Source organism: Pseudorca crassidens, chromosome 19 (assembly GCF_039906515.1).
Source record: "Pseudorca crassidens isolate mPseCra1 chromosome 19, mPseCra1.hap1, whole genome shotgun sequence".
Classification (NCBI taxonomy): Eukaryota; Metazoa; Chordata; class Mammalia; order Artiodactyla; family Delphinidae; genus Pseudorca; species Pseudorca crassidens.
Window position 1 is genome coordinate 34,957,876 of NC_090314.1, and position 24,213 is coordinate 34,982,088.

The window sequence follows — 24,213 nt, forward strand, 5'->3', positions numbered from 1 at the left end:
TGGCCGCTGAGCCTGTGCGTCCGGAGCCTGTGCTCCGCAACGGGAGAGGCCACAACAGTGAGAGGCCCGTGTACCGCAAAAAAAAAAAAAAAAAAAAAGTTATGACAGGCGATGAAAAGTGGATACTGAACAATAATGTGGAACAGAACAGATCATGGGGCGAGCAAAATGAACCACTACCAACCACACCAAAGGCCGGTCTTCATCCAAAGAAGGTGATGCTGTGTATATGGTGGGACTGGCAGGGAGTCCTCTATTATGAGCTCCTTCCGGAAAACCAAACAATTAATTCCAACAAGTACTGCTCCCAATCAGACCAACTGAAAGCAGCACTCAACAAAAAGCATCAACAGAAAACGCATAATATTCCATCAGGACAACGCAAGTCCGCATGTTTTTTTGATGACCAGGCAAAAACTGTTACAGCTTGGCTGGGACGTTCTGATTCATCTGCTGTATTCAACAGACACTGTACCTTCAGATTTCCATGTATTTAGGTCTTTACAAAATTCTTTTAATGGAAAAAATTTCAATTCCCTGGAAAACTGCAAAAGGCACCTGGAACAGTTCTTTGCTCAAAAAGATAAAAAGTTTTCAGAAGACAGAATTATGAAGTTGTCTGAAATATGGCAGAAGGTAGTGGAACAAAAGGGTGAATACGTTGTTCAATAAAGTTCTAGGTGAAAATGAAAAATGTGTCTTTTATTTTTACTTAAAAACCGAAGGCACTTTTTGGCCAACACAATAGCTTCTTTCAAAGTGGGTTTGAAAGTTAAGAATCTAGGTTTATTAATTTCCATTATAACAGTAAAGTTATTGAGTAAATGTATTTGATTTTAATGTATTTTTCTCTCATTGTATATTAGCATAAATCCAATTCTAAGCAACTACAAATGTATTTTAGACTGGTACAGTGAAGCCATCATGTATATAAATGAACAAACCCCTAAAAGTCAACGACCTTCAAACAAGGATTTCTCAAATTGCACTCCAGGGAACAGAGAAATGTTACGACCTAACACACAGAAAAAAGTCTTAACCTCTATCAATCTAGGAAACATTAAGTTATACCAAAGGTAAAAAGTGAGAAATCCAACTTTAGCAAAATAAGCATGGTAGTTAAAAGACTACTGATTTTGTACTCAAGACAACCAGTTTGAAGTCCTAGTCCTGCCACATACCAATTATGTGGCTCAGAGTCTGTTAATGTGTAAAACTGGAATAATATCTACCGCTGCTTGCTGTGCTGGTTTGTTAGATCAAGCATGAAGTTGTATGTGAGACAGCTTTGTAAACTGCTATGGGCTGAATCGTGTCCCCACCCCAAACTCATTTGTTCCAGTCCCAACCACCAGTACCTCATAGTGTAACTATATTTGGAGATAAGCCCTTCAGAGGACAAAACGAGAAGGCAGCCATCTGCAAGCCGGAGAGAGAGGTCTCAGGGAAAACCAAACTGCCAATACCTTGATCTTGGACTACCAGCCTCCAGAACACTGAGAAAATAAATCTCTGTTGTTTAAGCCTCTTAGTCTGTGGTGTTTTGTTACGGAAGCCCTAACAAACTAATACACTATCAAGTGCCATACAAATGATATTCAAAAACCCACGACAACTGGGTTTATGTCTTTTAGAAGATAGTTGCTTACAGCTCACCAAGAATAACGATATAACATAACTGGTATCATATGATAAATACCAAAATTTATAGCTTTCATTCAAATATTTATTGAATGCATACTATGTGTATCCTTCCTTGACCTTATTTCCTCCAAAGGTAGACTTTTAAATAGATACCTTTAATAAAGTTAAGGTAGTTCCTTTTACTCTTAGTTTGCTGAATAATTTGGCCATGAATGAGGATCGAATATAATTGAATGTTATTTTAAAAATTAATATTATTCTATTCATTTCTACTTATATGTTCATGTGGTTTTGCCCTTTAAACTCTTGAGTTACAATCAAGAGATTTTTCTGATAATGAAACATTCCTTTCATTCCTTTCATTAACCCTACCAAGTCTTGCTTTCTTGTTTTGTTTTAGTAAGTATCCTACTAATTTTGATTTGTCAGTATTTTAACATTATGGTATTTATGTTTATAATAGAGTTGGGCTTTAATTTTGTTTTCTTACAGTGTTCTTATGCTGACTCGTTATTAACATTACATCAATCTCAAAGACTGAGATGTTAGCTTTGGTACATTTTGTATTCTTTTAGGAAAAAAAAGTGCTTATGATAGATAACAGATATTTAAAGATCTGGTAAAAATTTTCCATTAGTCTGGATCTGATGTTTTTTGATGTCTTTTGACTATATACTTCCAATATAATTTACGTAATGTTTCTTACTTTAAATTATATTCTTTCTTAGGTCATTTTTGGTAATTACAATTTCCTGGAAAACTATCTTCTTCATGTAGATTCTACCTGAATAAAGTTGCTCATTTGTGTAAAGCACATAGAATAGTGCCTGGTATATAGTAAATGCTATATCCATAATTACTTTGTAAAATATTTTTATTATTTAAATTTCTACTATATTTGTAGTCACGTCCCATTTTTCTTCCCAATATACTGTTGGACATTTTCTTCATTTTTCCTAATCAACCTTGTTAGAGTATCTTCCATTAAATTAATTTATTCAAAGATCCAATACTGGGTATGTTGATCCTCTCAACTATTTCATGGCACTCTCTTGTTATTTCATCACTGCCTCTGTGATTTCCTTCCATTTTATGCTTCTATACCATTGTTCTTTTTTCTGTCTTTTTTCACTTATTCATAATTTCTTAAACTTCATTTTAGACTAAAAGTTTCCTTCTAAATATCCTGTAGCTACATCTATTTTAATAATTTATCATTCCAATGGCAATGTCCTCCTTCACTTAAGAACTATGGAGATATTTAACATATATTTAAATGCGTACTTACATACATATATGTAAATTTTTAAACTGTGTTTTTGATATCTATCTTAATTATACTGTGGTCACAGAACATGTTGTTTATATAAATTTATTAAATTTCTTCAGAATTCTATATACCTTAGTATGTGACAAAATGTTGAAACTGTTCCATGTGGACTTAAAAAGAATATATATTCTTCAGTTTGGGATTCAGAATTCCACATATACCTTTTAAATAAAGCTCTCAATTTTCTTTTTCAAAGATCTTCTATTCTTACAATCTTTTGTTAGTTGGAACCATTAGTTTATCAGATTTAAATAAAATAAAATAATTTATTTTTAATCACTCACTACAGATAGTAATTTTATGAAAATCTTATAATTCTGTCAGCATCTGCATTATATATAATGAATTTATGTTTTGGGAACACAAAATCATAACTGTCCTATCTTCCTAAGGTAGATTGTTCTCTTTTTATCACTCGTAATATTTTCACTTTAAACTTCTCATCATTCTCTAGATCTGTCTTAAGAAGTTCACCATGGGATTTTTAAAACTTCGACTTAATCCATTTACATTTATTTTTATTACTGATGTCAGTGTCATCCACTAATGACAATACACAAAATCCAAAAAAATACTCAACCTAAAAATAACCAAAAAAAAAAAAAAGGAACAAAGAGCAGGTGGAACAAACAGCAAGATATTAGACTCAAACTTCACCCTATAAGTGAGCACACTAAACATCCCAGTTAAAAGTCAAAGACTGTCAGAATGAATTAAAAAAACTAGAGCCAATTGTATGCTGCCTACAAGACACACACACTTTAAATATTTAGGAAAAAATACATTAAAAATAAAATGACAGAGTAAGATATGACATAGTAATACTAGTTAAAAGAAAGCTAAAATGGCTTTTTGACATCAAATAAACTAGATTTCAAAGCAAACAGGTCTTTCACACTGATAACGGAAACAATTCATCAAGAGAATATAATAGTCCTTGGACTTCCCTGGTAGCACAGTGGTTAAGAATCCGCTTGCGGGCTTCCCTGGTGGCGCAGTGGTTGAGAGTCCGCCTGCCAATGCAGGGGACACGGGTTCGTGCCCCGGTCCGGGAAGATCCCACATGCCGCAGAGCAGCTGGGCCCGTAAGCCATGGCCGCTGAGCCTGCACGTCCGGATCCTGTGCTCCGTAACAGGAGAGGCCACAACAGTGGGAGGCCCGCGTACCGGGGGGAAAAAAAAAAAAAGAATCTGCTTGCCAATGCAGGGGACATGGGTTTCAGCCCTGGTCAGGGAAGATCCCACATACTGTGGAGCAACTAAGCCCGTGTGCCACAACTACTGAACCCTCGTGCCACAACTACTGAAGCCCGCACGCCTAGAGCCCATGCTCCACAACAAGAGAAGCCAACGCAATGAGAAGCACGCCCACCGCAACGAAGAGTAGCCCCCACGCGCCACAAGAAGAGAAAGCCCACGTGCAACAACGATCCAATGCAGCCAAAAATAAGTAAAATAAATAAATTTTTAAAAAGAAAGTTAAAAAAAAAGAATATAACAGTCCTAGATGTTTATGCCCCTACTAGTATGGCTTCAAAATTTATGAAATTGGGGACTTCCCGGGTGGTTCAGTGGTTAAGACTCCACACTCCCAATGCAGGGGGCCTGGATTTGATGCCTGGTCAGGGAACTAGATCCCGCATGCTGCAACTAAAAGATCCCATGTGCCACAACTAAGACCTGGCTCAGCCAAATAAATAAATAAATATTTTTTAAAAAACAAAAACCAAACAAACAAAACCCAAAATATATGAAGCAAAAACCGAAAGAACTGCAAGAAACAGACAAATCCATAATTATTGCTAAAAATTTCAATACCCCTCTCTCAATAATTGATAAAACAAGGAGACAGAAAATTCGCAAGGATATAGTAGACTTGAATATCATCATCAACCAACTTGACCTGACATTATAGACTATCAGAAAAATCCCCAAATATTTGGAAACTACTTGAGTCAAAGAAGTCACAGGGGATATAAGAATGTATTTCAAACAGAAAGGTCTCAAATCAATAACCCCAGCTTCCACCCTAAGATTTTAGGAAAAAAAGAGCAAATGAAACTCAAGCTAAGCAAAAGAAAGAAAATAGTTAAATCAAAATAAAACTCAATAAAAAAGAAAGAAAAACAACAGAAAAAAACCAAAACAAAAACCAAAACCTAGTTGAGAAGATCAACAAAAATCAATATCCTCTAGCCAGACTGAGCAGGGAAAAAAGATAGAAGATACAAATTACCAATGTCAAGAGAGAAGTGACATTTCATTCTACAAATGTTAAAAGGATAATAAGGGAATATTATTAATTTTATGCCAATAAATTTAGCAAATTCAAATAAAATGGAATAATTACTTGAAAGACACAAACTACCAAAGCTCACTCAAGAAGAAGTAGGCAGGGACGTCCCGGGTGGCACAGTGGTTAAGAATCTGCCTGCCAATGCAGAGGACACGGGTTCGAGCCCTGGTCCAGGAAGATCCCACATGCCGCGGAGCAACTAAGCTCCTGTGCCACAACTACTGAGCCTGGACTCTACAGCCCGAGAGCCACATCTACTGAAGCTCGTGTGCCTAGAGCCCATGCTCCGCAACAAGAGAAGCCACCGCAATGAGAAGCCCTCCACCACAACAAAGAGTAGCCCCTGCTCGCCACAACTAGAGAAAGCCCGCACGCAGCAACGAAGACCCAATGCAGCCAAAAATAAATGAATGAATGAATGAATGAATGAAAAAAAGAAGTAGTAGGCAATATGAACTGCCCTATATCTAAATTTTTCTTTTTTTTTGGTTGCACTGCGCAGCATATAAGATCTCAGTTCCCTGATCAGGGAATGAACCTGTGCCCTCTGCAGAGGAAGCACAGAGTCTTAACCACTGGACTAACAGGGAAGTCCCAAGAACTGCCCTGTATCTATTAAAGAAACTGAAAACTTTTTGTTTTCCTTTTTTCTTTCCACAAAGAAAACAAGGCCCAAATGGCTTCATTGGTGTATTCTATCAAACAACTAAGGAAGAAACATTATCAGTTCTACACAACTTCTTCCAAAATACTGAAGAGGGCATAATTTAAAGCTCATTCTTTAAGGCCAGCATTACTTTGATAACAAAGCCAGACAACAATTCTTTAAGAAAAGAAAACTACAGTCTAATATCCTTCATGCACAGAAGTGCAAAAATCTTAAACAAAATTTTAGTTAATCAAATCCAGTAATATATTAAAACGACAATACATCAATCAACTCAGGGTTTTTATCCCAGGATAAAAGTTGGTTTGATATTTTTCTTAAATGTTCATCTATTTTAAGAACTAAAAAGAAAAACCATATGACCATCTCAATATATGCAGAAAAAGAATTTGACAAAATCCAACATTCAATCCTAATGAAAACTCTCATCAAACGGAATAGAAACGAATTCCTAAACCTGATGAAGGACATCTACAATAAACCCACAGCTAACATCATACTTGAATCAACATTATACGAGAAGTTCCGGGCAGTAACACCTAACAAGAAATAAAAGGCAGCCAGATCAGAAAAAAATCTGTCTTGGACTTCCATGGTGGTCCACTGGCTAAGACTCTGCGCTCCAAATGCAGGCGGCCCGGGTTCAATCCCTGGACAGGGAACTAAATCCCATATGCCGCAACTAAGAGTTCACATGCTGCAACTGAAGATCCCATGTGCCGCAACTAAGACCTAGCAGCCAAGTAAATAAATAAATAGAAACACAGAAAGACAGGAAAGGAAGGGGGAAGGGGGGAAAGGGAGAGGTAGGGAAGGAGGGAGGGAGGGAGGGAGGGAGGGAGGAATGAAGGAAGGAAGGAAGGAAGGAAGGAAATCTGTCTTTATTCAGAGATTACATGACTATCTGCAGGCAATCCAATGAATCTACAAGATAGCCACTAGAACTAATAAATGAATTTAGCAAAATCACAGGATACAAGATCAATATACAAAAATCAATTGTATAGATACAAGTCAGAAATTGGAATTTTTAAAAAACATCCTTTATCATATCAAAAATTCTGAAATACTGAATAAATCTGACGAAAGATGTGAAAAACTTGTACCTTGAAAGCTACAAAACACTGCTGAAATAAAGTCTTCATGAAATGAAGACTCAGTATTGCTAAAATATCACATCTCCCTAAATTGATCTATAGATACAATGTAATTCTAATCAAAACCCCAAAACTTTTTTTGGCAGAAATTAATAAGCTGATTCTAAAGTTCAGATAAAGATGCAAAGGATCTGGAATAACAAAAAACAACTCTAAAAAAAAAAGGAAGAGCAAAGTTGGAGAGCTAACACTTCCTTTTATTATAAAGCAACAATGATCAAAACAGTGCAGTAGTGACATAAAATAAATCAATAGACAATGTGTATATGGACTAAGTTTTGAAAAAGATGCAAAGGCAATTCAGTGAAAAAAGGCTAGTCTTCAACAAATAGTGCTAGAAAAACTGGATAGCCATATATAAAAAACAAAAACAAAAAGACTACCTTGGATCCATACCTCACATACAAATATGGACCAGGGACTTCCCTGGTGGTCCAGTGGTTAAGACTCCACGCTCCCAATGCAGGGAGCCTGGGTTCGATCCCTGGTCAGGGAACTAGATCCTTCATGCCACAACTAAAATATCCTGAATAATGCAACTAAGACCTGGTGCAGCTAAATAAATAAAATTTTTTAAAAAAAGGATCAAAATGGATATGCCTAAATATAAAACCTAACACTACAAAACTTCTAGAAGAAAACACAGGAGAAAATCTTTGTCACCTTGGGTTAGGTAAAGATTTCTTAGCTATGACAGCAAAAGAACAAATCGGTAACTTACACTTCATCAAAATTTTAAAACTTCCCTTTAAAAGACACTTTCAAGAGAATGAAAAGACAAGCCATAGACTTGAAGAAAATCTTTGCAAAGTACATATCTAATAAAGGACTTCTACCCAGTTTTTTTTATAAAGAACTCTCAAAACTCAGTAAGAAAACAAACAAGTCAATAAAATGATGGGCAAAAGATCTGAACTTCAAACAACAAAGAAGATCTGAACAGACACCTCAACAAAGAAGCTATATGGATGGCAAATAAGTTCAAGAAAGGATGCTTAGCATCATTAGGTATAAGGCAAATGCAAATTAAAACCATAATGAAATATTATTACACTCCTATGAGAACAGCTAAAATTAAAGATTGACTATATCATGTGTTAGCAAGGATGTGGAGGAACTGGCACTCTCAAAGACTACTGATGGAAATATAAATGGTACAATCTCTTTGGGAAAACAGACAGCATTTATTAAAAACCTAATCATGTATCTACCACTCTATCTTAGGAGGACCCAGGAGAAAAGGAAATATATGTCCATCTATAGATTTGTAAATGAATGTTCACTGCCACTTTATTTGTAAAACCCAAAACCAGAAAGCAAACCAAATGACCATAAACAGTTGAATGGAAAAACAAATTGTGGTATATACATACAATGGAATACTACTCAGCAATTAAAAAGGAAACAACTATTGATATATGAATGAACTGCAAAATAATTCTGCTAAGTAAAGGAAGTCAGACATAAAACAAGTATATAATGTGTATGATTCTAATTACATAAAATGCTAGAAAAGGCAAAATTATCTATAATGACAGAAAGGAGATAGGGGGTTGCCTGGAGAGGGAAGTGTTGGGAGAAGCAAGAGAATTTATACAGAGGCACAAAAAATTCTGGAGGAAAAAAGTTACTACTTTGACTATGGTGATAGTTTCGCAGGTGTATACATTTGTCAAACCTTATCAAATTATACACTTTAAATACATGCAGCTTATTTTTTGTCAATTATCCTTCAATAAAGCTGTTAAAAGAAAAAAAAAAGTGCACAGATCCCCAGATCCCACCCCTACTCCACTTATAGCTGGTTTAAATTTGTCCTATCACTCCAGCAGAAGGCTGCTAGTTTATTCTCTGGAAGGGATAAAATAAAATCTCTGGACTAGGAGAACAACATGCACAATTAAGAATGGGAATACTGGGGAATTCCCTGGCAGTCCAGTGGTTAGGACTCCAAGCTTTCACCACCGAGGGCTCTGGTTGGGGAAATGAGATTCCGCAAGCCGTGCAGCACGGTCAAAAAAAATACTGAAGAGAAAAACAATATATAAGTACTTATGTACTGAACTCTACCAGCCAAACTATCAACCAAATGTAAAGATTGAATAAAAATATTTTCAGACATGCAGTCTCAAAAAATTTATTCTGATTACCCTTTCATGAAAGCCACAGAGGAAATGTGATACCAAAACAAACGTGTAAATCAAGAGCATGGAAGCCATGAAAATCAGGAATCAGGATTCTTGGGTTGAATCCCAAGAAAGAAATGAAGGGGATCCCCAGGATGATAATTAAGAGAACAACTGCATGAGACAGCTGTGTATCAGGCATAGAGAGGAATTCGAGAATTCCAAAAACCAAATTCAAGACAGATAAAATTATCAAATATTTATGTGACACTATACATTTTATTTATTCATTCACTATGTACTTTATCCCCACCTACCCCGAATCTAAATTATAAACTCTCTGAGGATTATTTTGCCATTGTGTCCACTGTTGTGTTCCAAAGCACCTAAAGCAATGCCTGCTATCTATTTGGTATGTAATAAAAATTTCCTTAATAAATAAAAATGCTAATTTTACCCTAAGAATCATTATGTGTAAGTAATTGGCAATAATATTCTATCTCGAAGTCACCACTTAAGTCACAATGTCAGAAGATTTTAATGTTTTAAAGATTCCTATTGGCTATTATTCCCAGTAAAAATAATTTTGTTTTTTTCAAAAACAAAATTAGTATTATTTTATCTAGTTCCCATACATGATGGAGAAACCTTGAATCAGCTGATTCCTATTTCATAAAAATCCCTACTATAGCACACAGATCCCCAGATCTTTTGATCTTACATAATCTGTCAAAAAACTTTTAAAGTACATGAACAGAAAAAGGATAAAGACTTTATCTCATTTCATTTAATATTTCGTCACCTGGTGCTCTACTTCCTGAAGTAAGGATTCCAACAGTTCTGTTTCTTGTGTCAGAGATGTCTTCTGACCTATTTAAAAAACAGGAGAAGACCAACACTCAGGCTTCTTATGGTTCAAGAATAAAGTTAAATTTCATTGAACATGTTCAATAACAAGGAATCAATCTCAAGTAAGCAAAACTTCTTCATTACAGCTACCCTAAAAATTTTTTCCAGAGTTTTAATTATAGTAGCTTTGACAAGAGGATTTCAGAACCAACCCTAACTACAGTTACAAAGGACAATGCAGGGTCTATTAAATACTTCTAAGAAATATACAGTGACAGTATACTTTGTAATGAAATTAACATTATTGCTTCTTCTAAAGGAATATAAAGCTATAGAAAACTAACATTTTTAATCAATCAACTATTCTAAAATAATTCCTCCCCCCAAATTTAAATGCAGCCTAAAAAGATGAATGTAGTTAAGTGGGCCATTTGTTTATATTAAATGTCAGCAAGAGGTATGTGCTTTGAACATAATAGGAACCTGTAAAAAAGAATGTCCAGAGAGGAAAACAGTCTCAAAGAAGCTGGAAACACAGAAGGATAAAGGAATTATTGTTACAGAAATTATTATTATAGAGAAGCAAGAAAGAAACTGCTTTACATGACACAAAAACAAAACAAAACAAAAAAAAGATAGGCACGCTTGCCAAATCAGACCACCTACTTTGTAAATCACAAAGTCTGAAGAGCTGGAAGCATATCCCATGAAGTTAGCAGAAGTTGTATCAATTTGGTGTAATGTTAATTGATACAGAGGAACAATTAACAGGTAGAACTTCTATTTTTTAAAGCAATCTTTTCTTAGCCTATAATAACTCACCAACCACTGAACCTCAAGGAGGTTCAAAGCACCATGTACACAAGCAGCATAGAAAAACTCACCCATCAGTGTTATAAGCTTATTCTTCAGCTGTGTGTCTAACCGTGCAATCATCATCTCCACCGCATTTCTAATTTCCCGAACACGCTCATCTTTTGCACTTCTGACAGCTTCGACATTTCTTTCCTAGAAGATAAGCAGGTAAAAAAATTTTAGGACTCCTCTGGTGGCGCAGTGATTATGAATCCACCTGCCAATGCAGGGGACACGGGTTCGATCCCTAATCCGGGAAGATCCCACATGCCACGGAGCAACTAAGCCCGTGCGCCACAACTACTGAGCCTGTGCTCTAGAGCCCGCGAGCCACAACTACTGAGCCTTCGTGCCACAACTAGTGAAGCTCGTGCACATAGAGCCCATGCTCCACAACAAGAGAAGCCACTGCAATGAGAAGCCCGCACACCGCAACGAAGAGCAGCCGCTCGCCACAACTCGAGACGGCCCGTGCACAGCAACAAAGACCCAACGCAGCCAAAAATAAATAAATAAATTTATTAAAAAATTTTAATTGAAGAATTTTTTTAAATAGAAGTAAACAGACATTAATGCAATCACTGCAATTATTCTTAAAGTCAGCTGAATTCCTGAAACTCAGAAAAAAATTCTTAAACAATTAAAGCATAACAAAGTACACAATATTTTAACAGTTAAACAGAAAGATATGTAATTACAAAAAAAACTGCTTTGGGTAACACATACAAAACACATACTCAAAGCCCCAATCATATAGGAAACCACTGTTCAAAACCAAAAAATTATACTAAAGCCAGTTCACATCACACAAAACTCTAAAACAAATGAAAAATTTGAAAAACCACATCTACTCCAATTTACAAAGTTTTAAATTTTTTTCAGAACGAAACAAACAAAGAAAAAAATAGGGTTTTTAAAGATTGCAGAGCACATAGTTTTTTTAATAGCATACTACCAAAAATAAAAAGCAATCTTTCCTATACTTAGTATTATTATAAGCACAAGCAGTGAAAATCTCAAACTAGAACAACCTCCCTAATGCCCAAATTAAAATGCTGTCAAGAGAAAATAATAGAAAAAAAGGTAACTAAACAAAGGCCAAATAGAAGCCATCCAACTTGTTTATATTCCAAAATGACTTTGTGTAGCATACATGTAACTCAAAAACATTATTTTCTGTATAAAGAATGTTATAAATGATGATCTCGATCTTGATTCCTACATGAGTACAATAAAGACAACATCTTGAGTTAGGAATGGTCTGCAAACCTCAGGAATAACTGTCATTCTGGTAACTTTAAACAAAATATATTCCAAAAGTATATTTAGTACTTAAATGTTTGATGCTTATTACATTTTCCCATAGAAATATTACAAATGGTAAATAGCTCACCAGAGCTCTTTGACCCATTCAGTATCTAAAGAGTAGTGTTAAATATTACTCTTTGAATTCTTCAGTTTTAATTCAGGACATCAGAAATAGTTCATTCCCTGGTAGCAGAAACTCTCCCAAAGAATGAATGACTTAATGACTGTAAAAGTCAATACTGATTCTGTTTAGGAGTCAATTATTGACTATGTAACAAACAGGTTTATTTAATTCATTCACTGATTCGCTATTTCTGCATAAGAGGAGGCAATTCTCTGGCTCCAACTTCAGAACAGGCAAGGGGTTTGGATGCAAATTCCTCAGCTAGTTTGAAGTTGGTGAGAACTATAAGTATATCTTATCAAAATTTCAAATCTTGAGTTCAACATCTGATTGGTTTATATTATGAAAAATATATATTATAGACTATAAAAGGGATAATGATCTTTCAGTAGTAGTCTTACCACTTCTTGAACTAAGCTGATCAGTTCCATGAGACGCCGACGAAGTTTGGCTACCTCTTCATTCACTTTAGTAACATGCTGCTCATAAATTTCCGCCAAAGGTTTAAAGGTATGTCCACCATGCTATTTAAAGTAATGAGTAGTTTTTGAACATTTCCATATATCTCATCTGCATTTACATTCCTTCCTTAACACTCTATGGATACTAATAAACTGGTAAATAATTTCAAATGAATTTTATCTTTTGGCTGCCTTCACTTTGTTAAAACAGGCCAGAGTTTGCTTAAAATCACTTGGCCCATATAGGAAATCCTTCAAGATTTTAGATAATGGACTTTAGCAAAATGTTTACTTATCTAGAAGTTTTCACTCATTAGAAAGAAGCAAAATCCTTAACAATGGCCCAAACCACCTGACACAACCTTATTTGTCACTCTTCTTTTGGTCAGTACTAGCCTTCTTCCATGACCTCAAACCTCTTCCCACAGCCCATTGCAAAAGAAACGTCTTATTCAAAAATAATTCTCTTTCATCCACCCTGTCCAAATTCTCCACCCACTTAACTCCTACTCAATCCTTTGGAGCTTAACTCAGGGTCAGGTCCCATGGTTATTCACTCTCATCAGCACTGTATACTTATTCCTAATATTTATCACAACAGTAATTAAGTACAGAACTAGTTGTTTGATATCTGCCGTGTTCATCTCTGAACCCCTAGTCTCTAGCACAAATGAATAAATTAGAAAGGTACTTGAGGAAGAAAGATTAAAAAAAAATCATAAGAACTAGATGTCTGCATTCATATTGTTTCACAAATGTCTATAAAGTTTTTGTTCCATCTTAAAGAAACTAAAATTGGAAATCACAGCCAGGATATCAGATCAACTGATATGAGTAGACATTTTACAGGTTTTTAATTAAAATAAAATATTTATGTAAGGGTTGCACATCATACATCAAAATCTCCCAACAAAAGAAGTTTCTCTGGAATAAGAGAAGGTACAATACCTTCCGCTATAAAGCAGATACATTTAACTTTCATTCTATAAACAGAGTAAAATGATATTACTTTCTATCTAAAACAAACAAATATTTCAGTGCTTTCTACACTCTAAATAATATGCTGAATTCGTTCTGCTTACCATTCCTCCCCAAAGTGCACACTGATGGCAGATACACTTCTTACAAGTCCAGCAAAATACACTAAGTTTTTCATGGTGATTTTCACATCTATACATTATGAAAAAAAAGTACAGTTATAAATTAAATAAATTTAAAAACTGGAACATAGTTACTGCAACAAATTCCTAAGTTTGGGCAAACAGGTCAGTCAATTTTAAATGACTATATCTCAGGAAATATAAAATGTACTCCATGGCTTCTGTGAATTAAGCCGAACAATTACATGTAGAGACAATTTTTTTTAAGTATTGTTTTCATCCATCTATAAGGACTTTAAAATTACATGAAAAATGCAGACTAGTTTCTATTTAAAGTACAAAGATAACATCATTTCTGAGAAACTGTATAGACGATAAATTCTATCCTATTACTACATTTTGGGCAAATCAGATTATGTGTCCATGCCTACATGAGCATGTATGCATGCACACTTTTTCTACATGTGACCAAAGTCAACAATAACCAAGACACAGGTGATTAATTGCACAATACCAGATCCTCATTAGAAATGAACAATTCAATTTAAAAAAGTTTTCCCTTAAACTGAATAACCACAAGCAAAAGAATAAAGTTGGACATGGTTATTAATTGAATTGTGTGCCCCCAAATTCCTACACTGAAGCCCTAATGTAATTGTATTGGGAGTTAGGGCCTTTAAGGAGGTAATGAAGGTTAAATGAAATCACAGGGGTGGAGGCCTACCCAACAGGACTGGTGTCCTTACAAGAAGAGAATGAGACAGCAGGAGTGTGCACTCACAGAGAAAACGCCACGTGAGGATGGAGTGAGAAGTAGCTATATCCTAGTCAAGGAGAGAGGCCTCACCAGATACCAACCCTGACAATACCTTGACCTTGGACTACCAGCCTCTGAAACCATGAGAAAATAAATTTTGTTGTTTAAGCCACCCAGCCTGTGGTATTCTGTTATGGCAGCCCTAGTAGTTAAATACCTTTAAGTTAAATACCTTTAACTTATACCATATTAAAAAAGTAACTTAAAATAGATCAAAGACCTGAACATAAGACCTAAAATGATAAAACTCTTAAAAGAAAACACAGGAGAAAAGCTTCATGATACAGGATTTGGCAATGATTTCTTGGGTATGACACCAAAAGCACACACAACAAAAGTAAAAATAGATAAATTGGACTATATCAAAATTAACAACTTCTGTACATTAAAAGACACAATAAACAGAGAAAAAGGGCAATCTATGGAATGGGAGAAAATAGGAACAGAAAGTAAAATGGTGGGAAATAGGAAATTATTGTTTAATGAATTGAGAGCTTCAGATTTGCAAAATGAAAAAATTCTGGAGATTTGCTGTACAACAACGTGCATACACTTAACACTATGAACTATATACTTAAAAATGGTTAAGATAGTAAATATTATGTTGTTTCTTTTGCCGCAATTTAAAAAATTGTTTCTCTTGCCTATAAAGGGGACACACTGTTGCAATTTTAAAAAGCTTTTCACTGATAAATCACACTGAGCTTACAGAAAATACCTAAATAGGTCGACAATTTGTATTTCTCATTTATAAGTAATCTGAATATCCAATAGGAAATTAATAAAAGCATGAAGAAACAGCATATTAGATACTATCTCATTTAGCATGATTTCCACACTACCGAATTTAGAATATAGCTTTTACAATATAGGAAATTTATCAGAACCATTATTAATCAATGGCTTATATATAGGCACCTTTAGCAAACCCAAGGGGGGGCCAGTAGGCATCAAGAAGCAAAGAAGAAAGATTAGTAATTAGCAAATTGTGGCAGTTCTAATCCTTTATGAGAGGTTTTAATAAAAGAAGTCAGAGTTAGAAGGGTCTTTCCAAATAGAGACACCCACACCATGCCAGAAGAAAATTGTCTTAGTGTTCACCTAGGAAGCTTAAACTTTCAATAATGTCATTAAAATACCATGTGGCACAATCTATGAAACACTTGAACAAAGAAACTAAGGACATACTTGTCCTTTTCATTTTCTTCATGTTTGGTGAGACTGCAGAGTTGAAGAGTATCAAGCTGCTGTGTTACTTCTTCTGCCCAACGACAGTTGACTAGTTCTCGTAGCTGGAGTGGAGCACTGGAGAGAAAATATACATACATGTACTCTCAGTCAGGAATTTGAGATCATTTTCTAAAACACATTTCAAAGGTAAATACTGAGGTGACAAATGTGTTAACTCAATGGGGGGAATCCTTTCACAATGTATATGTGTATCAAACAATCACATTTTATACTTTAAATACCTTACAATTTTGTCAATTATACCTCAACAAAGCTGGAAAAAAAAAAGCAAATTATAAATCAAGAAAAAATAAACACTCCTCAAAATAGGGCTCACAATCATATTCATACCATATTACTATCAAAATAATAACAAAAACACAATGAAAAGTATGGTTTGTAACTTATTTTTACAATAATGTATCATTTACAAAAAAAAATGAATAAAAAAATTAGCAATTCAGATTACAAACTGAATTCTTTTTTTTTTTTCCCCCCAGTACGCGGGCCTCTCACTGCTGTGGCTTCTCCCGTTGCAGAGCACAGGCTCCGGACATGCAGGCTCAGCAGCCATGGCTCACGGGCCCAGCCGCTCCGCGGCATGTGGGATCTTCCCAGACCGGGGCATGAACCCGTGTCCCCTACATCGGCAGGCGGACTCTCAACCACTGTGCCACAAGGGAAGCCCCAAACTGAATTCTTAATTCCTTAGTCTAAAGCTATACTCTCCAAAATGACAGCCACTACTCATATGTGACTATTTAAATTAAAAATTCAAATTAGTTAAAAAAAAAAGAAAATTTCTTTACACAGTTACACTAGGCTTACTTCAAGTGCTCTACTGCCACAGTTGACAGCAAGGCTATAGAACATTGCCATCATACAGAAAGTTCTATTTGATACTGCTGATCTTCTTAAAAGTTAGTATGAAAAAAGTGAACAGTACATGAAGAAAAATGGGCAAAAGATATGAAGTAGTTTAAGAAAAAAAGAAATTATAAATGGCTAAAAATGTTTTAATAGATGCTCAGTTTCAATCATTTTTTTAAAAAGCAGATTAAAAACGAGATACCATTTTTCACTTAGCAGAATGACAAAAAAATAAATGACTGGTAATACCCAGTGTTGGCAAGAATGTGAGGAAGAAGCATTTTCAGTATCTATTATTAGGAACATAAAATGGTAAAAAGACCTTTCCCTTCAATGCAATCTGGCATCATTTGAAATAACCGAAAATGGAAACAACCTATATGTGTCTCAATATAAGCATAAAAAAAAAAAAAATCGATGTATAATCTTACAGTGGATTATTATTCAAACACTGATTTTAAATGACATATATGTACATATGATCAATAAAGGCATCACCATATTTTACATGAAAAAAAAGCAAAGCAAAATAATATTATATCATTTGTACTTTTTAAGAAAACATTTATATGTATACATCAGTACATATATAGAAAAATGTCTAGAAGAACAGGTATAGAAACCTAACACTAACAATTTCTTCTGAAAGTTAAATCATGAAAAAATCAAGTCAGGTATCAGAATCAGAAACCTTTTTATTACTATCTGGATTTTTTTTTAACAGAAACTTTATTTTTTTTTTTAGTTATAAAAGGTAAGTTAAGAAGTTACACAATGATTTTCCAAAAGAAAGTAAACAATGTAATGTGTTCTACATAATTCTAAGTCAGGTAAATCAGTCTGCATTTCTTTATCGAGATAGATTGCTTATTTTCTTTTCAACTGTATTTGCAAGGAGTAGAAATGTGGCAGGTTGCAGAAAGAATGTTATGAGTATTAGGACACACGCTGACCCCATCACCTTACTACTTTCCAAATTCACAAATAATCATAGTAAAACACTTACCGGCAATGAGGACATTGAGCTCTCTGCTCTGTCAGCCAGCGCTAAGGAGGCAAAAAAATTAGATTTTGATTGCAGATAACACCATTAATTTGTACATACTGAAACCTTACATACCAAATTTAATGAGTTTAACTCTCTAGTGCCTGCATTAATTATAGAGATACATATAGAATAGCAGGCAATCTGTCTCATTATCATCGCGACAGGAATAAATTTTCAAAGGCACAGAACTCATTCCAAAATAATTACTAAGAAGCTATTTTCTCACAGGGAAGAAAGTGATCCTAGGACTCTGGATCTCACAGGGAAGGTGTGAATAATCTTCACAAAAATAATAATGATGTTGTTACTACCCGCCCCCAAAATAAGCCACTATGATGATTTTCTTCTAACTAACCCACCACCATAAAATCTCTGAGGAATTTTAAGGAACTACTAAATTCCTTTTTGAAAAGCAATCTAATTGTAAGGTATATACATTATGGCTATATAAATTAGACAGAAAAACATAAATAAGCAATACAGCAAAACTTTGTCTTAAAAGAGTTCTACAGTTCAGTCATTTAAACATCTATATAACCTGGTTTCCTCGTAATTATAAAAAGTTTTACAAGAGAATAATATCTCTACTAAACCTCAAATTCTATTAATTTAACCATTTTAGTTATTATTGGATAGGGAGCAGTTTTACACCATATACAAAGGAGATGCTAATACCTTTCCAAAAACAATAGCTCCATGGTTAAATATTTTGTTTTAATTGTCTGGTAAACAGGTTTTGAGGTAAATAAATATATAATCCAATAGCTATGTACTCTCAATATCTGTTATTTCTGTTTATCCCTTCCTATTTCTATGAAAGAACCTAAGCTTTTACCTAAAGTCAAATAATTAACTCAGAAATAAAATTCCCAAGGAATCCTTAAAGAACAATAGAAGATTAAATAGGGGGAAGTGTACTTCATACCACAGAAAATAAAGCTGTAAGAAAAAAAATAGATGGGAAAGGATTCCATTAACAACCCTGAACATCATTTCTTTGGTCCCTGAGCAAAACAAGATTTAGGTCAGGTTTCTTTCCCTCAAACAATGCTCTGCTAAAGTCATAGCACTCCTCAAGAACTGGTCTCAGCCCACACCTCTCTAGCCTCATCTTCTACCTCACCCTAGGGGATCCAGCAAGATTAAGTCTTTAAATATGTTTCCCCTCTCTGCCCAGGATATTCAACAATTCTCTTTAACTAGATTATTCCGGCTCATCCTTTAGATTTCAGATTACATGTCACTTCCTCCAGAAAACTCCCTGACTGTCTATAGACTATTTAAATACCACTGTCATGCTTTACCACAGTAACCTATACTTCCCCTTTCATTGTACCTATAACACTTGGTATACTGACTTGTTTGTCTCCCCTGGCCTACTAAAGTAAAAGCCCTATAAAGGTTGGGACCATGGTAAGGAATGACACAGTCTATATTTTTTATTATGCCCCTCCCTTCCAGCCAAAACAGGCTTATTGCTATAATATATACCACTCTTGGCATCCTATTTGTGTATTTGCTTATACTGTCCCTCTATCCACGTGCTGTCCCATGGGAATGTCCACTGATTATGTCCATAATACTTTCCTGCCTATCCCAGGCTAGTGATCTTTCCCTTCTCTTATTATTTGTAGCATTTTTACCTTGTATTCTATAATCTAATTTAATCACAAAACAAATATGGCAATTTTAATACTTTGAGGAAAAACAATGTTTCTACCAAACCAAAACCAAAGGTAAGAACCAGTGATACAATATTAGTACTCAAATAAAATTAAAGAAACACCTTTGTAGCAATTCCCTCACATTCAATTTAAGAATTAATTTCTCGGGCTTCCCTTGTGGCTCAGTGGTTAAGAATCTGCCTGCCAGTGCAGGGGACACAGGTTCTAGCCCTGGTCTGGGAAGATCCCACATGCTGCGGGGCAACTAAGCCCATGCGCCACAACTACTGAGCCTGCACTCTAGAGCCCGCGCACCTAGAGCCCGTGCTCCGCAACAAGAGAAGCCACTGCAGTGAGAAGCCCACGCACAGCAACAAAGAGTAGCCCCGCTCGCTGCAACTAGAGAAAGCCTGCACGCAGCAAAGAAGACCCAACACAGCCAAAAATAAATAAATAAATAAAATTTAAAAAACAAGAATTAATTTCTCTCCTTCATTAAATGGAAGAATCACAAGCTTGAGACATTATTCAAACCTGAGTCGTATTCCTAGCTCTGGCACTTACTATGCGACACCAGACATGTGACTGATCTCAAGTTTCCTCATATGCAACAAGAGAATCAGCATTCCTACTCTGCAAAGCTGTTTAAGGGAAATCCTCAACAAAAACCTAGCAAACCAAATTCAAAAAGTGTATACACCTTGACCAGGTGGGATTTATTCCTGGGATACAAGGATAGTTCAACCTACAAAAATCATTCAATATAATACATCACATTAAGAAATATAATAATATATTATAATATATTAATATATCAATATATCAATTATATCAATATATCAATTATATCAATATATCAATTATATCAATTATATATATATCAATTATAATATATCAATATATCAATTAGATCAATATATCAATTAGATCAATTATATATATTATATATATAATTGATATATCAATATATATAGACATATATCAATTAAATTGATATAATATATCAATTATATATCAATATATCAATCATATCAATTATATATATAATATATATCAATTATAATATAAATATATATAGATATATATAATTATCTATATCTATATATTATATATAATTATATATAATTATATATATTATATATAATATATCAATTATATCAATATATCAACTATATCAATATAATATATCAATTATATCAATTATATATATCAATATATATTGATATATATATCAATTAAATTGATATATCAATATATATATCAATTATATCAATTATATATATATCAATTATAATATATCTATATATATCATATATAATTATATATATGATATATATAATACATCAATTATAATATATCAATATAATAATCACATTAAGAAAATGAAGGAAAAACCCACATGATCATCTCAACGGATACAGAAAAGGCATCTGACAAAATCTAATATCCTTTCATAATAAAAACACTCAGACTTCCCTGGTGGCGCAGTGGTTGAGAGTCCGCCCACTGATGCAGGGGGCACGGGTTCGTGCCCCTGTCCGGGAAGATCCCACATTCCGCAGAGCGGCTAGGCCCGTGAGCCATGGCCGCTGAGCCTGCGAGTCCGGAGCCTGTGCTCCACAACGGGAGAGGCCACAACAATGAGAGGCCCGTGTACCACAAAAAAAATAAACAAACAAAGAAACACTCAAGAAACAGGAAAAGAAGGGAACTTCCTCAACTTGATAAAAGTTCATACATAAAAAACCCACAGCAAACATCATACTCAATGGTGAAAGACTGGAAACTTGTCACAAAGTTAGAGGACTCATATTTCCTGATTTCAAAGTTTACTACAAAGCTACAGTAAATTAAAAGTTTGGTACTGGCATAAGGACGATGAAATAGAATAGAGAGCCCAGAAATAAACAGAAAGGGACAAATATTCTATGATTCCATTTATATGAGGTAGTCAAATTCATAAAGAAGGAACAGTGGTTACCAGGGGTTGGGGGAGGGTAATGGACCAAAGTAATAAAACTACACATCCTTGTCTTTTTCCTGATCTTAAGGGGGAAGTATGTACTACTACATACCTATAAGAATGGCTAAAATTCAAGACTGAACATACCAATACCAAGTGTTGGCATTAACATGGAAGAATGGAAACTCTCATACACTGCTGTTGAGAATGTAAAATGATACAATTATTTTAGAAAACAGTTTGACAATTTGTTAAGCAGTTAAACATACACCTACGATATGATATAGCCATTCCACTCCTATTTACCCAAGAGAAATGAAAGCTTAAGTCCACTGAAAGACTTGTATACAAACATTCATAGCAGTTTTCTTTGTAAATGCCCAAAACTAGAAGCAACCTGTATGTCCATCAGCAAGTGAATGGATAAACAAATTACGGCATATGCATACAACGGAATGCTACTATGCAGCAATAAAAAGAAATACTATTTTTTTAATTTTATTTAATTTATTTTTTTATATAGCAGGTTCTTACTAGTTATCTATTTTATACATATTGGTATATGTACGTCAATCCCAATCTCCCAATTTATCCCATCACCACCACCACCTCCCCCTGCCACTTTCCCCCCTTGGCGTCCATACATTTGTTCTCTATGTCTGTATCTCTATTTCTGCCCTGCAAACCGGTTCATCTGTACCATTTTAAAAAGGAATACTATTGATACAACAACATAGATGAATCTCAAAATAATTTTGCTGAGAGAAAAAAGCCAGACCCTTAAGAGTACATACTATAAGATTCCATTTGTATAAAATTCTAGAAAATGCAAACTTATTTATAGTGATAGAAAGCAGATCACTGGTTGCTTGAGAACAACACAAGAGGAGGCAGGGACTACCAAGAGGCACAAAGAAACTTCTGTGGATTAGAGATATGTTCATTATCTTGACTGTAGGGATGGTTTTTCAAGTGTATACATTTGTCAAAACTTATCAAACTGTGTACTTTAAATACGTGCAGTTTATTGTATGTCAAATATACCTAATTTTAAAAGGCTGAAAAATTAAGAACAAAGTCAATAATTACTGGCAAATTGCTACCAATGTTAAAAATCAAGAGGGGGTAAGAAAAAACTGGATGAGAAAGATGTGGCAAAATAACGGGAAAAAATACAAAAGAGCAACAGGTATTGAGAGAAAATCAACTGAGTACAGCTAGATAAATGAAGACCTGGCCTGAAAACACAGCCAGTGTTCCTGCTTTGGGGTATGCCTGTAGAGGCATCAGGGAGTCGTGGGTAGAGTGCTGGCCTGGGGATAAGTTTAGTCTTGGTCTGTCACCAACTACTACGTAACTTTGGACAAGTCTATTCATGCGTCTGGGCCTTAGTTTGTTAAAATGACACAAGTATCTGGACTGCCAAAGATAGTTCAATTTCTGTGGACAAATGAACAGAGATGAGATGGAAGAGAAGGAAAAGCATTCAAATAAACAATATTACAATATGATTGTGTGGAGTGCTCAGCGTCTCAAGGACTTTGCTCCTGTAATTACCCCTCCTCTCTCCAATTATTCTCGACTGGTTCAGTCCCAGGAAGGTATAAACCTTCTCCTAAAAGATGACTCTCAACATCCCCCTTCAACCCATTACCTTGTTTCTCCCCTTTACAACGAGATTCTGTGACAGTTTTTATACTTGCTGTCTCATTCTCCTCCCACTCTCTGACATCAAGTTTTTGCCCCCACTGTTCCACTGAAACTACTTATCGGGGTCCCCAATAACCTACATATTCTCAAATCCAAGGGATTTCCCTGGTGGTCCAGTAGTTAAGACACTGCACTTCCTGGTCAGGGAACTAAGATCCCGCGTGCTGCGCAGTGCAGCCAAAAAAAAAAAAAAGAAAGAAAAAATCAGATCCAATGGTCAATTCCCAGGCTAGAACCATATGACACAGCTAAACTACTCTCTTTTTTTTTAGTTTTTTATTTTATTTATTTATTTATTTTTGGCTGTGTTGGGTCTTCGTTGCTGTGTGTGGGCTTTCTCTAGCTGCAGCAAGCGGAGGCTACTCTTTGTTGTGGTACACGAGCTTCTCATTGTGGTGGCTTCTCTTGTTGAGGACTCTAGGCACGCAGGCTTCAGTAGTTGTGGCACACAGGCTCAGTAGTTGTGGCTCGCAGGCTCTAGAGCACAGGCTCAGTAGTTGTGGCACACAGGCTTAGTTGCTCCACGGCATGTGGGATCTTCCTGGGCCAGGGATCGAACCCGTGTCCCCTGCATAGGCAGGCAGATTCTTAACCACTATGCCACCAGGGAAGCCCTAAACTACTCCTTTTTGAAACATGTTTTTCAGTTGAATTCTGTGATGCCTCACTACTCCTGGCTCCTTCTTATTATCCTGCTGAATCCTTCTCCTAACATCTAAACACTGAGTGACCCAGAGTTCAGACCTAAAAATCTCTTCCCACAGGAGGTAATCTGGTGGTCTCATCTAGTCCCCTGCCTTTAAATACTATCTATATGCTAATTATTCAATCTCTCTAACGTCCCCTTCCTCAAATCCAGGTTCATTCCCCTTCCTCAAATCCAGGTTCATATTTCCAACTGTCAACCTCTCCAATTAGATGTATAATAAACATCTCAAACTTTACATATTAAAACAAAAAAACTTTATACATTAAAAGGGTGAATTTTATGTTA

At 35.2% G+C, this 24,213-nt stretch overlaps 1 protein-coding gene across 5 annotated transcripts in view; it reads right to left on the reverse strand.

Annotated features, from left to right (window-relative positions):
* The window catches only part of TRIM37 (tripartite motif containing 37), a 155,689-nt gene that overhangs the window by 124,993 nt on the left and 6,483 nt on the right, over nucleotides 1-24,213 (reverse strand). For all 5 annotated transcript variants that reach the window (XM_067714083.1, XM_067714078.1, XM_067714079.1 and 2 more), the window contains exons 3-8: nucleotides 17,841-17,881; nucleotides 15,923-16,039; nucleotides 13,900-13,987; nucleotides 12,758-12,880; nucleotides 10,954-11,077; nucleotides 10,023-10,090 (exon numbers count right to left, since the gene is read on the reverse strand). In XM_067714083.1, coding sequence (XP_067570184.1) covers nucleotides 10,023-10,090; nucleotides 10,954-11,077; nucleotides 12,758-12,880; nucleotides 13,900-13,987; nucleotides 15,923-16,039; nucleotides 17,841-17,881 — 561 coding nt within the window. The remainder of the gene's footprint in view (nucleotides 1-10,022; nucleotides 10,091-10,953; nucleotides 11,078-12,757; nucleotides 12,881-13,899; nucleotides 13,988-15,922; nucleotides 16,040-17,840; nucleotides 17,882-24,213) is intronic.